Source organism: Octopus bimaculoides, chromosome 7 (genome assembly GCF_046866305.1).
Source record: "Octopus bimaculoides isolate indiv1 chromosome 7, ASM4686630v1, whole genome shotgun sequence".
NCBI classification, from domain to species: domain Eukaryota; kingdom Metazoa; phylum Mollusca; class Cephalopoda; order Octopoda; family Octopodidae; genus Octopus; species Octopus bimaculoides.
In genome coordinates, this window is record NC_142934.1 from 83,014,936 (window position 1) to 83,028,609 (window position 13,674).

A 13,674-nucleotide genomic window follows, 5' to 3' on the forward strand; every position below is an offset into this window, starting at 1 on the left:
ATTGTTTGTTTCCAGTGTTGTATTCCTGTAAACTTCAATTTTTTCATTTTTAAAAATTAATTTGACTGTTTTACATAATAATTTTGATTGAGCTACCTTTTCCAAAGGTTCCCTCACTTAGTGTTCCATTTACTTCAATGTTTTTCACCTACATGCATTAACTGCCTATACAAACACAGCTATTTCTTTTAGCTCTTCTACTCTTCACTGATATTTCAAACCGAATAAGCTTAATTTCAGGCTAAAGTCTACTACACATATTGCTTCTCTATCATCTACTCAACCCACTTCATTACTCGGTATGTCCTCATGCTCCCGCTAGATTATTTGCTTATTAGCAGCCTTGTGTCTTATGATAGGCCAAGTGCCTCTGCCAGAAATCAATATTAGTCCACTTAAGTCATCACCTTTCTTTTTCTCGAACTTTCAAGCTTGTATGGATTACATCTTCATATACATATATTGGTTAACTAATCCTATTCATAGTAAAATTAATACTTGCAGTATATCAGTACATTTCTCAGACTATATTTCGTAATTTATTCTGATACACTACTTTGCATTTCTGAATACTTAATTTTGTTCATGCTTTCAATGTAAGACATGAATTCTACTTCTCTGTTTCTTTTTCTCTCCACATTAACCTTATACACTCTACAAATCTAACCTGCACATTATTTGTAATTTTATAATATTGAGGAGCACATTTTCTAGGCATTTGCTTAGACATCTATGTCACTTTTTCTTCAGAACAAAGTCTCATTTGGCTGGTATAATTGACTTATTTTCTGGAGTTGTATAATTTTGATTTCACTTGTCCAAGAGCTTACTGTTGTGGCTATTTTTGTCTTATGCAAGAGAGAAGCTGTGTAATTGTTCCATTACATGTAATATCTGTTAAATGCTTCAGTGCTTCAGTGATATCTCTATTATGTATTAAGATTTACTAAACAATTTGTTAGTAGCACATATTATCAATCAAAGTTGAAGATATTTGATCAAGGTATTTAAATTTTCCACTTTACACATTCTCGTCAAAAACATTAAAAAAATAGAATCGAAAACATAATCTTTTTCTTTCTCTGTTTCTCATCAGTTACGTTTGTTGGAGTTAAAATTGAATTTCTATAGATTTATAATCACAAAATGATGTTCAGTTGGCTATATATGGGAAGCATGTGAAAAAATTTTATATTCATGAATTGTTTTACTCATGCACATTGACGGAAAGCACATTTCTATAGATTCCTCGAATGCTAATTTTATGTAAGGTCATGTCTGCATTAAAAGCCAACTATTTCCTCATCATTATTTAGATTATTTGTTCTTTTATTAGAAATAGTACAACCAATGACTAGCTAGAAATCAATAAAGATGAAAATTAATTAATTAATAATGCTTTACACAGTGTATTTCGGATAATTCAAAATATAATGTAAGCTATAACTGATTTTGATATATATTTTAGCATCACAGTGACTAGCAGACAAAGTAAACAAGCACCAGAGGCTTTTATATCTTTCCAGGAGTAGAAAAAGTGGGATTGTTTAACTAGTTTCTAGTCTTATTAAACCTTCATCAGAGAAAGAATACCCACCTGCTGTCTATGAGAAGTTTACATGGTATTCAGAGTGTATGCAAATTCAGAGACATTTAAACTGATCTGTCTAATTTACATAACAGTGCATGTACTGAAAATGTGGTTAATTAATTAATAACACACTTCAGAGCATTTTGGCATAATTTTGAAATTTAATGTGAAGCATATCCTTTCCTTTATAAATATAACATGAGTATTCCATCTTTGTTGAACATCTAAGAAGATTGGAAATTAGTTAGATTAATTCTATTTGTTCTACCTAAGGAGAGATAAACATGGAAAAAAAATCCTGTAATGCTTACTTTTTACAATGTGGCTAAAATTGTATACTTATCAAAAGGGGTATATTTTACATTATATTTCAAATGAGCTGAAATCACTATATAATTCAATATTAATTAATTAACCATGAGTGAAGGTGCATGGCTCAGTGGTTAGAGTGTGAAGCTCACAATCATAAGGCAGTGAGCCTGATTCCTGGACTGGGCTGTGTGTTGTGTTCTTGAACAAGACACTTTATTTCACTTTGCTTCAGTTCACTCAGCTGTAGAAATGAGTTGCGATGTCACTGATGCCAAGCTGTATTGGTCTTTGCCTTTCCCTTGGTTAACATCAGTGGCATGGAAAGGGGCGGCTGGTATGCATGGACAACTGTTGGTCTTCCACAAACAACCTTGCCTGAACGTGTGCCTTGGAGGGTAACTTTCTAGGTACAATCCCAGGGTCATTCATTACCAAAGGGGGTCTTTACCTAATTAACCATGCCAGCACATGTACAGTTATGCAAATTAAAACAATTATTTGTTCCTGGGTTTCTATAAACTATAAACAGCTACAAAGCTACTTATCTTTTCATGAACAGAAGACAGTTATTCTTTTTCTGAAGAATGTCTAACAAGACTAGAAATTCATCTGATCGATCCCAGTTTTTCTGGCCTTAGAATCATAAAAATATGTGCTTCAACCACTTTGTTTACTTTTCACAGAACATCTAAAATTGTATGTTTCGCAACATTCCACATTAAAGATGTTTGATGTAAATCGTTAATGTGATTGTATAATTTGATGTCTTTCAATCTTAGTAGTGTCACTTTAAGAATCTAGCTTATTACTGCTTAATTTTCTCCTGAAACACTTATTGGAAGTGATTCTTTATGAGACTTTTACTACAACACTAAATGTATCATCTTGTCACTCAGCAATTAAGCATGTAAATCCAGCTAAAAGTGTTTCTTGTAGTAACAATTGAAGATTCTGCACCATTAAGGTTTTCTATTCCACAAACCAACTATACATTTCTAATATAAGTGAAATTATCTTACACTTGTGATGACTTAATGACACACACCTGTCATATATTAATATAACCTATATCTCTTGAATTTTCTAGACAAGTAATTTAATCCAAGTAACTTTCAACAATTTTTGATAATTTAAATTATTATATCTTATATAATTTTTGCATTATTCATTTGCCCTATTTTATAGAAGAAAGTCAATATTTTCTCAATGAACAGTAGAGAAGCAATTTTGTTAATTAATATCTGTTTATGTTAATTCATTTAAACATTCCCAAAGCTAGATCTTTAATTTTCTGATTTAGAAATTTATATTTTCTTTCAGCATTGCATATAACCTTCAGATGAATGCATTATCTAATGTTTTTAGATCACATATTATCTTCAAATAGCTACTTCCTTTGAATACTTATATAATATTTAAAGTTATTCTGTAAATCATTGACTTCTATGAAATATAGCATAACATATGTGACCTTCCTCTTCATAGAAAACTGCAGTTTTTACAAATGTTCAAATACTGAGCTAATTAACCATAAGTTTCTAAATTTTAACATTTCTATTAATGCTATATTTATGATAAATTTATGATGCATATATTGATTCATTTCACCTCACAAATGTCTTCGGTAGCATTGAAATACCAGTTAAACTGTTAGTCTCCAGTTTTAATTCAGACATTAGAATAGTAATTTAATGAATTCTACCTTTGTAGTCAAGTAACTCTGTCATCAAGTGAATCTTCTTTAGCTTAATAATACTAAAACTCTAAGTCTGTTTGTCTTTCCACAAATTTAGAGAAAACAGTAGAGTGTGGTAATAAATAAGTTCCAATTCATTTCTGGGCTTTGAAGAATTTTGTTATTATATCTGTAGACAAATGTAATTTTCAACCATTCATGAAATGGACACATTTATGAATGGTAGCAATACACACACACACACACACACACACACACACACACACTAATGAATAGGTGTATGTATATATGTGTGTGTGTGTGCATGCATCAATCTATGTAGATTGTGTGTGTGTATGTCAGTATATATATATATATATATATATATATATATACATATACAGACTTACTTGTATATATGAACACACGTAAATTTATGAATATATCTATATCTAGATATGTGTATGTGTGTGTGTTTGCATTAAATTAATGTATGCTATTGGTACAGTCTTAGATCAAAACACATGTGTCTATGCAGAGTCATAATGTGTATTCAAATGTGGTATGGCATTAATTGTAATATTTTGTCTCAGAGAAAACTCTTACAGAGATTTTTGTGTTAATATGATACGGCTTCACTCAGAACGCCAATGAGTTGCCAGAGACATTGTTTTGATCTGATCTAGTCTCCTCAGTGATGAATAACCTGAACATTCTGAGCTAAGCTGTATGTATGTATAAGTGTGTGTGTGTATATTTTCGTACACATATATATATATGTGTGTGTGTGTGTGTGTGTGTGTGTATGTGTGTGTGTATGTGTGTGTGTGTATGTGTGTGTGTATATATATATATATATATATATATATATATATATACATAACTGATGTGTTTTTGTCTTTTTCTTGGGTAAACTTTCAGATAAATAGAATATTTCTGTTTACCAGTTGTAGTCTTCTACGTTTCAATAATAGAGTCAGCACTTCTTAACTGACATGATCGTGTGATAGTCAAAAGTTGGTGGGCCCTCCCCACCCCAGTCAAAATCAGTGCAAGTGTTTACGATAGGGAATACGTGAATGTGTTTTAATGAACTATTATTTTATGCTTGCCATTTCATACTCTCAGTAATACATGAGTTGAAAGAAATGCACAATTTTTGGATAGTGTGGTTGTGAAATTTGCTTCTCAGCTATGTGGCTTCATGTTCAGTCCCACTGTGTGGTATCTTAAATAAGTGTCTTTCAGGATAGCAACAGGTTAAACTAATGCCTTGTGAAGTAATTTGGTAGACAGAAGCTGTAAGAAACCCATCGTGTGTGTGTGTGTGTGTGTGGATGTGTGCATGTCAGTGAATGTTTATGAAACTAAGTTGATCTGACATCAATGTTTATATCTCAGTTATAAATGGTGGTATTGTTTGTGTTTGAACTGCAACTGGTAAAATTTGTCAACATTTTCTGCCAGTAAGCCGTCTGCCAGCTCTGTGCTTTTGGATTCCTCTGGAATAAAAATCCCTTACTTGAAAAAATGATGAGGCAAACCATAAAAATCTTGCCTCCAATTTACCCTCATCTAAGCCATGTTATGGAGAAAATAGATATCAAATAAAACAAACAATAGTGTTCATAATAACAATTTCTTGTGACAATTTCTTTCGTAAAGCTCCATTGGTATTCATTTGCATGTTGTAGATCTTCACTAAGCTTTACTTCCCCATCAACTCTATGACAAGTCAGTTGTGCTGAAGTAGGCTGTGATTTTACAGAATATTAACTCTGCTTTATGTGTTTGCTATTAATCATTCTAACTCTCATCTATTAACATTCGATACACTTGAGTAGTTGATAGCCATGCTTTGCTCACATTAATAAGGAATTTAATTAAGATATTCGATGGATCCAACTTTAATAATGACATCATCACACTAGATCAGTGGTTCTTAACAAGGGTCCATGTGATTCCTTGGGGGTCTATATAAGATTTTATTGTTAAAATTTATCTGCAATAAATTGGTTATACTTTTACAATGCACAATATATTTTAACAAGTTTTTAATGGTTGTGTGGTAAGTAGCTTGCTAACAAACCACATGGTTCCAGGTTCATTCCCACTGCATGGCACCTTGGGCAAGTGTCTTCTACTATAGCCTCGGGCCGACCAAAGCCTTGTGAGTGGATTTGGTAGAGGAAACTGAAGCCCGTCGTATATATGTATATATATATATGTATGTGTGTATATGTTTGTGTGTCTGTGTTTGGCCCCCCCAACATCGCTTGACAATCGATGCTGGTGTATTTACGTTCCCATAACTAAGCAATTCAGCAAAAGAGACTGATAGAATAAGTACTAGGCTTACAAAGAATAAGTCCTGGGGTCGATTTGCTCGACTAAAGGCGGTGCTCTGGCATGGCCACAGTCAAATGACTGAAACAAGTAAAAGAGAGTAAAAGAGAATATTTAATTATAAAACATCAAACTACAAGGAAGGTAAATCTAGGTAAAATAGAAATCAAAGAGGCCCATGGTTAAAAATGGTTGAGAAACACTACTAGATGCTGGTCAGCACATTACTGTCAACTATATTATTTATTTCTTAATAGCTTCATTTTGTCAGAAACACTCTTTCTGTCATACATGCCACCTGATTTTGACAAAACAGATTCTTTCATTTTCCTGTGGAACTGGATATGAAGAAGTGCTGCAATGTCTTGTTTTCACAATTCTTGTTTAATATGAAAAGGAAATGTTTTTAATGACAGTGTTGAGTCGAATGAACCCCAAAACAGGTGATTATGAAATGACATTCAGAGCCAAACAACCACATCTGCACATATATTAAATGGTATATATTTCAAATAAATTATATATAACTTAAACAGTATATTGTTTTGCAGTATGAACCTCACATGCTTAACATTTCCATTTTGTATTCTTGTAAAGAATTTTTATTTTTATGATTCTGAAAAAAATTATTCAATTTGCATTTTTTAAAGAATTTCTTACTAGCCTTCAAATTCTATAACTTCTCCATTTTTCATATTCCACTTTGCTTCAAAATTTTTTCCTGAATTGAATGTATTAAACGTTCAAGATTACAATCCTGCAAGGAAAAATTTAGTTTGTGAGTAGGGTTAAGGTTAGGGTATAGCAATTAGGATTAGAATTACATGGAGAAGGTATATAATTTTTAAAAAATTGGATTCAAGTATTTTACTTTCTTTTTACACCTAATTGTCATTTTGAATGTTTAAAACCACAAAAGTCAGAAAAACATTTCCAATAAATTTAAATTTGAGAAGTACGGTTGAATAGGATGCTTGTATGCTTTTGGCACAATATATATATATATATATATATATATATATATATATATATATATATATAGAGAGAGAGAGAGAGAGAGAGAGGGGGGAGGAGAAGGAGAGAGAGAGAGTCAACAGATGTGATTGAAAGAATCACAGAATAGAAAACACTTAGTAGTGTTCAAATGATTTGAACTTACACCTTGATATCTTTGCTGAGGACCAAATCAGCAGGATGAAGAGTGGCTGTAAGGGGATTGGATTTCTCTATATGTATGTGTGTGTGTGTGTGTATATATATATATATATATATATATATACATATATATCATAATCATTATTGGTATCATTTAACATCAGACTTTCATGCTGACATAGGTTTGATGGTTCGATAACATCTTAGGAAACAGGGGTGACTATGTCAAGCTCTAAAATCTGCTTTAGTAAGTTTTCTATGGTTGCATGACCTTCCCACACATTACATAGTATGATGGCTGCTTTTTTATGACACTAACACTTCTGATGTCATTAAGTAACTCATATGGTAAAGGAAATACTCCCTTGATTGAGTAGGGTTGTAGTAGAGAGGGAAGTGGCTTTATGTTGGGTGTTGAGAGGCTAAAGTATGAGAGAAGAGCAGGCATGGGCCTCTTGATATAGAGATTACTTTGCATTATATAAAGGTGTATGTGAGTAGTTGGAAAAGAAAAGATAGTGGTAATGATGTATCAGAGCATATTCTCAAGACATAAGAAGATAAAGGATTAGGAAGAGTCAGCGAGTAAGTTCGTAAGAGAGTAGGAGGAGAGTGACAGATGGTTATATATAGGGGGAAAGGTAAATGTAGGGAAAGATAAACAAGGGTGGAAATGTGGGTTGATGTCAAATATTAGTATGAAAGGAAAGGTGAAAGAAATAGGAGTGGATCAGGAAGAAAGAGGTGATAAGTGGAAATACAAGAAGAGTGGAAAGCAAATGTGTTGTAAACTAAAGATAGATCAGAAAATAGAGGTATAATGTAGAAGACTGAAGAGGGAGTGAGAGAGAGAGGGTCAGGGAAATAGAGAGAGGGTCATAGAGAGAGAGAGAGAGAGAGAGTTGTAAAGTGACAAAGATGCAGGTCACTACTTCATCTCAGTTTTCCCAGATCTTTTTCTTTTACAAGTTCTACCCACTTTAAGCTGCCCTCATCCAAATTCATTACACGACCATACTTTTCTCTTGTAAAAAACATGTCTAGTCAAGAGAAAATATTACCTTGCTTGCAAATAGGTGAGGGTTGTTGACAAGATGACCACTTGCGCATATAAAAATCTACCTCAACAAATTTATTCTAGCTTGTGCAACAAGGAAAATGGACTTAAATTGCTGATGAGTGGATAATCCATGAGAGTGTTGAGTTATTCTTAATCAAGACAAATATTTTATATTGACATTTGCTTTTTCAATATTTCTAATCAAAATAAATCCTTTTCCATTGATATTATGATAGACATTTAGCTTAGGATTCTGTTACATGTATATGCACTGTGTTTCAAGATTTTGATACGCAAAATTGATTTTTCAATTTATATAAGATGTAAAATGACACGATGTTTCATTCTAAACTGATTTTGTCAAGTTATATTTCAAACGATTTTTACTGCCATAGGTTATCAGCTGTAGGTCTAACCAATTAAATGTTAAAAATGAGATGGATATGAAGACTACGTTATATTAAATATTAATATACTGATTAAAAGTGGGAAAATATTGTGGTATGATATTTAACTTGCATGTAAGGATCAAAACAAAAATGTTAGTGGCTAGTAAGAAGTATAAATAAAAAGAGCAAAGATGTTTATGTGACAGGGTTAAAATATGTGTAATGGATGAAATGACGGTAGAGATATTATGTTCATCATACCATAATTCCTTCATACATCATATGTGGAAGTTTAAGTATTGCATTTTATTACTGATTCCATGAATAACAAATAGCATTTAATTTATTCTCTTGTGGTAAATAATGAATACTAATGAGAAGAAAATTTAATTATGGAAATGATAAATAGATTTCATCATAGTTCAAGAATTTATCTTTAAATATTTAAAGTTAATTTAACCTAAAAGCTAGTTAATTTTAGCGATTTATGAATTAACACAATGAATGCAAGAAGTATATTAATTTTTTTGAATAATACATCAAACTATGAATTTTGTCCCAAAGATAGTCCTGAAAATGTTTGTACTGTATGTGATTCATGTTAGTCGATTTATGTGAGTTAACAGATTCCAGATGCTAATCAATCAATTAATTAAGCCAGGCATTGCTCTCCCAAGTTAGGTGGAAGACAAAATGGGAATTTAAGTTGGCAGCAAATTTCTTGTATATCAACTGCTCTCATATCAAGAGATCTGATCAAAACACTGATCTTTGTCATTTAAACGGTAACAATAACTATTACACATTAAATGAGTGCATATTAATTAGTTTTAACAAGGCTAGGTTTTACAAGAGAGTGGCAAAGTTGACTGAATTAACTTCAGTATAATACTGGTATTAATTATATTAACTAATGGTAGATTAATATCAAATTCGACTTGCAGTGGAATTTATATCCAGAAAACTAAAATCTAGAAGAATGAAGACATGCCTATTAGCTTTTTGTCATATGATATTCAGTGATTCAAATTGCTAGCAGCTAAGCCCAGTTTCACCTGGTCAGTTTGGATGATGTGGCTGTAAAACCTGCTCTGTGTAAGCATTTGACTTGTTTGGGCACGCTTACGTTAGAAACAGTTTTAGAATGACTTTTTCTGTCAAAACACTAAAAATAACTAACCAACAAAAAAAAAAAAAACAGCCAAGATTCAACCAAATCAACAAATAAACCCAAATACTAAGTGAACAAAGATGAAACATCCTACTTCCATTGTGCACACACAAACACACACATTCACATACTTCCCTTTTACATACACTCATATATTCACACAGAGTTGAAATGCTGTTTGATTTATTTTTTCAGCGTACAATTTTCATCATCACACTACCAAGTATGACATCACCCCTTCCTTCCTTATTCATCTATCACCCCTTCCTTTCTCATTCATAAACACAAGAGTATTGTTATAGTAGATTATCTCGGTAACCATGGGAGATATGAAAAAATATGACATCACCCCTTCCTTTGTCATTCATAAACACAAGAGTATTATTATAGTGGATTATCTCGGTAACCATGGGAGCTATGAAAAAATACAAAGCCCAGCATCACCTACATTCTACACATCTGTGTAATTTTTCACACAATTCCACCCAGCCATTTGACCATGAATCCCAAGACAAGACTCGCCCATGTAAAATTTATATGTATAGATTATGTATAAACTACTATCAAAATAATACAATAAAAACTGAGGTCTAAAAAATATTTACCCTTGCAATTTCTGTTGTCATCAGCTGTATTAAAAACAGCCCCAGTTTCTTCTTCAGCCTGATCTGTAATTTTGAATATACTCTATTTGAATGGATATCCTTAAATGTTGCTTTCTTCTTGCTTATTTTTTTTATTCCGAGGAATTTTTTGTGATGCTACTTCTTTTCACGAACTGCTTCCTTGCTTTAAAATGGATTGATGAGTCACCAATTAGCTCATTTATAATATTTTGTGTCTATTATTCCTAAACATTCATCTTCACTTGATGGATTGAATTGGATGTAAAATAGTAAAATATCTTTCTATGCTTTTTTTTTATCATCATATACGAGATTTTGAGTGCTTAGGTTCAATGTTATTATTTCATCCCAAGCTATTCATGCTTTTTAAAAATTTTTGCCAGCCTAATTGCATGTATTTTCAGCCATCAAATCATGGAGCCTTAGCAATTTTGTATATTTCATTTCCAGTACAAATATTAATATACAGTCACTTTTACGGCATGCTTTAGTTTACATGTTAGAAATATTTTCACATTAATCAAGTCACATACTTCCCTCTGATGAAATTGAAGTTAACTTTGGCCATTTACCTTGACAATGAGTGAACAAAATGAAAAATATAAATAATGTTTGTGTCATTAAGTTATTGCTGGAATCAAGAATTTATTTTTTAAAGAAAATCAAAAATATAATGCCATTTGGAACTTGCTAGTTAGAAGCATATTCATAATTTTTATATTTTAATTTTAGTCAGAAGAAGGTGACCAATCTGTCGTCAAACATGACATTTTTGCAGAGGTTTCATTCCTTTGGGGGAAAATAGAGGAGATATTTACAACTCATGTGTTGCTAAAGTAGGAAATTGTAAATAATGAGGTAACTAGATAACTCCCTTAGCTTGGAAATCTGTTGTGAAGTCCTGCACCAAGGATGAAATGGTGACGTTAAACCAAGTGACAAATTATGTTTGTCTCTCTCATTCCATCATCACCATCTTCATCGTTTAACATCTGTTTTCCATGCTGGCATGGGAGCCAGTTAGTCAGCACTAGCATCAACCACATTCAGATGGTGCTTTTTACGTGCCACCGGCACAGGAGCCAGTCGGGGCGGTGAGACTGGCATCAACCATGTTTGGATGGTGCTTTCTACGTACCACCGGCTCAGGGTGCCAGTCAGGCAGCACTGGCATCAACCCATACATGAGTCAGTCAGGCAGCACTGGCCACAACTACAATTTCCATTTTGATTTTGATTTGATAGAGATTCTGATTGTGATTTTGACTTGGATTTTACTTGACTCAGTAGCTCTCCTCAAGCACGGTGTGTCGCCCCAATGACTCAAAGGTACTTTTTAAATGGGCTGGTTATGTGACACTAGTATAGGCTACGGCTGTAATCTCACTTTACCTGCTGGACCTTCTCAATCTACTCCTTAGAAAAAAGAAACAGATGCAGCCCATTCAGTGGGCTTCTGTACAGTTTCACTTTATGTAGTTTCACTTTATGTAGTTTCACTTACAAAACTTGAATCAATCCAAGTTTGACGTAGAAGACACTAGCTGAAGGTGCCTATTGAAATGTAACTGGAACTATGCAATTATGAAGTGAACATTTTAACCATTCAGTAATGCCTGTACTCAGATTTTCCAATTTATTCTGTTCCTAAGAAAGACAGCTTCTGTATAGTTAACAAAAAAGATTCACCATGTACTTTTCAGCTTTGGGACTAGTGGTAAGTGAGATATGTAAAGTTGCGTAAAAACTTCTTATTCTATCAATATGCAAATGTTCAAGTTTGAAAGGAAAAAGAAACAAATATAAATTCCTGTAAGCAAGAAAGAGATTACAGAAGAGCTGAAATTATTCTTTAAATTCAATAAGAACACTTTATTTCCTAATGTTTGCTTTCTTTCATATACTAATTTGTGTTATTGTTAAAAATAATAAAAGGAAATGTTTTCAACTTAAACAAATATTTTGCATTGCTTTTGTTTAAAGTATTCATCCATGCAATATTTAATTTTTTAAAACATTATGTAGTGTCCTTAATAAGAATAGAAAGTCTTTGTTTTTTTATCACCTTTAATATATTTCTCTTTGAAAACTATTTAGTGATTTATTAGCCTTTAAATATTCCACTCCACTGAACACAAATAACATTCAGACTAATTTATTGAACATTTTACTATGTTACTGATAACTTTTCTTTTTTGTTTCAATTGTACAAATGATATATTTATTAATTATTCAATAATATATATATATATATATATATATATATATATATATATATATATATATATATATTCACTTCATGCTCACCATTTGATACTTCTGCTAAATTTTACCCATTGTTACAAGACATCTTCTTATCAGACTGTTTGCCACTCCTGCATAGTATTTATTTCAAAACAAAAGATTCTCAACATATTTTTTTTTATTAGAGAATTTTTTTTTTGCCTCAGAAATATTTTATCATGATATAAACAATATTTCTGATACATATGATTAGATATAGAAATTCAATAATTTTTTCTTTTATTTATTTTAACCATTTAAAACTTTCTTTAATATTCAAATATTATATTGTAACCTATCTGAATTATTGAAATATATTTATTGTTTACAATATCTGAAATTATTTTTTAAGCATATTATAGTGTATTAAAAATCAATATTTAAATTGCTGTGTATAACTGTGCAGCATCAATAAAGTTTCTTTAAAATATTTTATTGTTAACTTTCAAGGTATAAAAATTTGTTAAAATAAACTGTCAGGTAACTAATTTTCTTTTTAGCAATGAAAACTTTAAATCATATTTCTAATTAATACATAATCATCAAAATGTGTGGAATTAAAAAATATTTTGTGCAGTACATGAAGAAAGTGATTATGTTAATTCTTCATTAATTTTCCCTTCATCTAACTGTGATTTTCCAGTGTGAAATTACTTTCTCATAATCTCAGATATCTTATGAATGAAGAATGTTTGTAAAATAATTTGAATATATGGAAATAACATTTTGAAATAAAAACAATATTTTAAAATCCTAATTTAAACTGTTTTACTTTAGGAATTGAAATTATGTTTGTATACAAGTTTGGATCAAAGGTTGGTAATTTTCTTTGCATTTATTTTTTACAGTTATTTTCAACTATTATTATTGTAAAATATATTAAAATAACTTTTATTGAGCATTTTGTTTTTCATATTTGCTATAACTTTAGAGTTGCTTTTCATAAAATTGGTTATAACAAATAATATTATTTTATTACTTCAATATATCTAAAGTTATTAAATTTTATGATTTAACTATGTGTTTCATAACAACCTGGAATTTATCATTCTTTTTCATTGAAATC

The 13,674-nt window shown here is 31.3% G+C and overlaps 1 protein-coding gene across 1 annotated transcript in view; it reads left to right on the forward strand.

The window, feature by feature from the left end:
* LOC106872053 (meiotic recombination protein SPO11) overlaps positions 1 to 13,674 on the forward strand; it is a 660,224-nt gene that overhangs the window by 367,397 nt on the left and 279,153 nt on the right. The window contains exon 10 of the mRNA XM_089355583.1: positions 13,386 to 13,423. Coding sequence (XP_089211709.1) covers positions 13,386 to 13,423 — 38 coding nt within the window. The remainder of the gene's footprint in view (positions 1 to 13,385; positions 13,424 to 13,674) is intronic.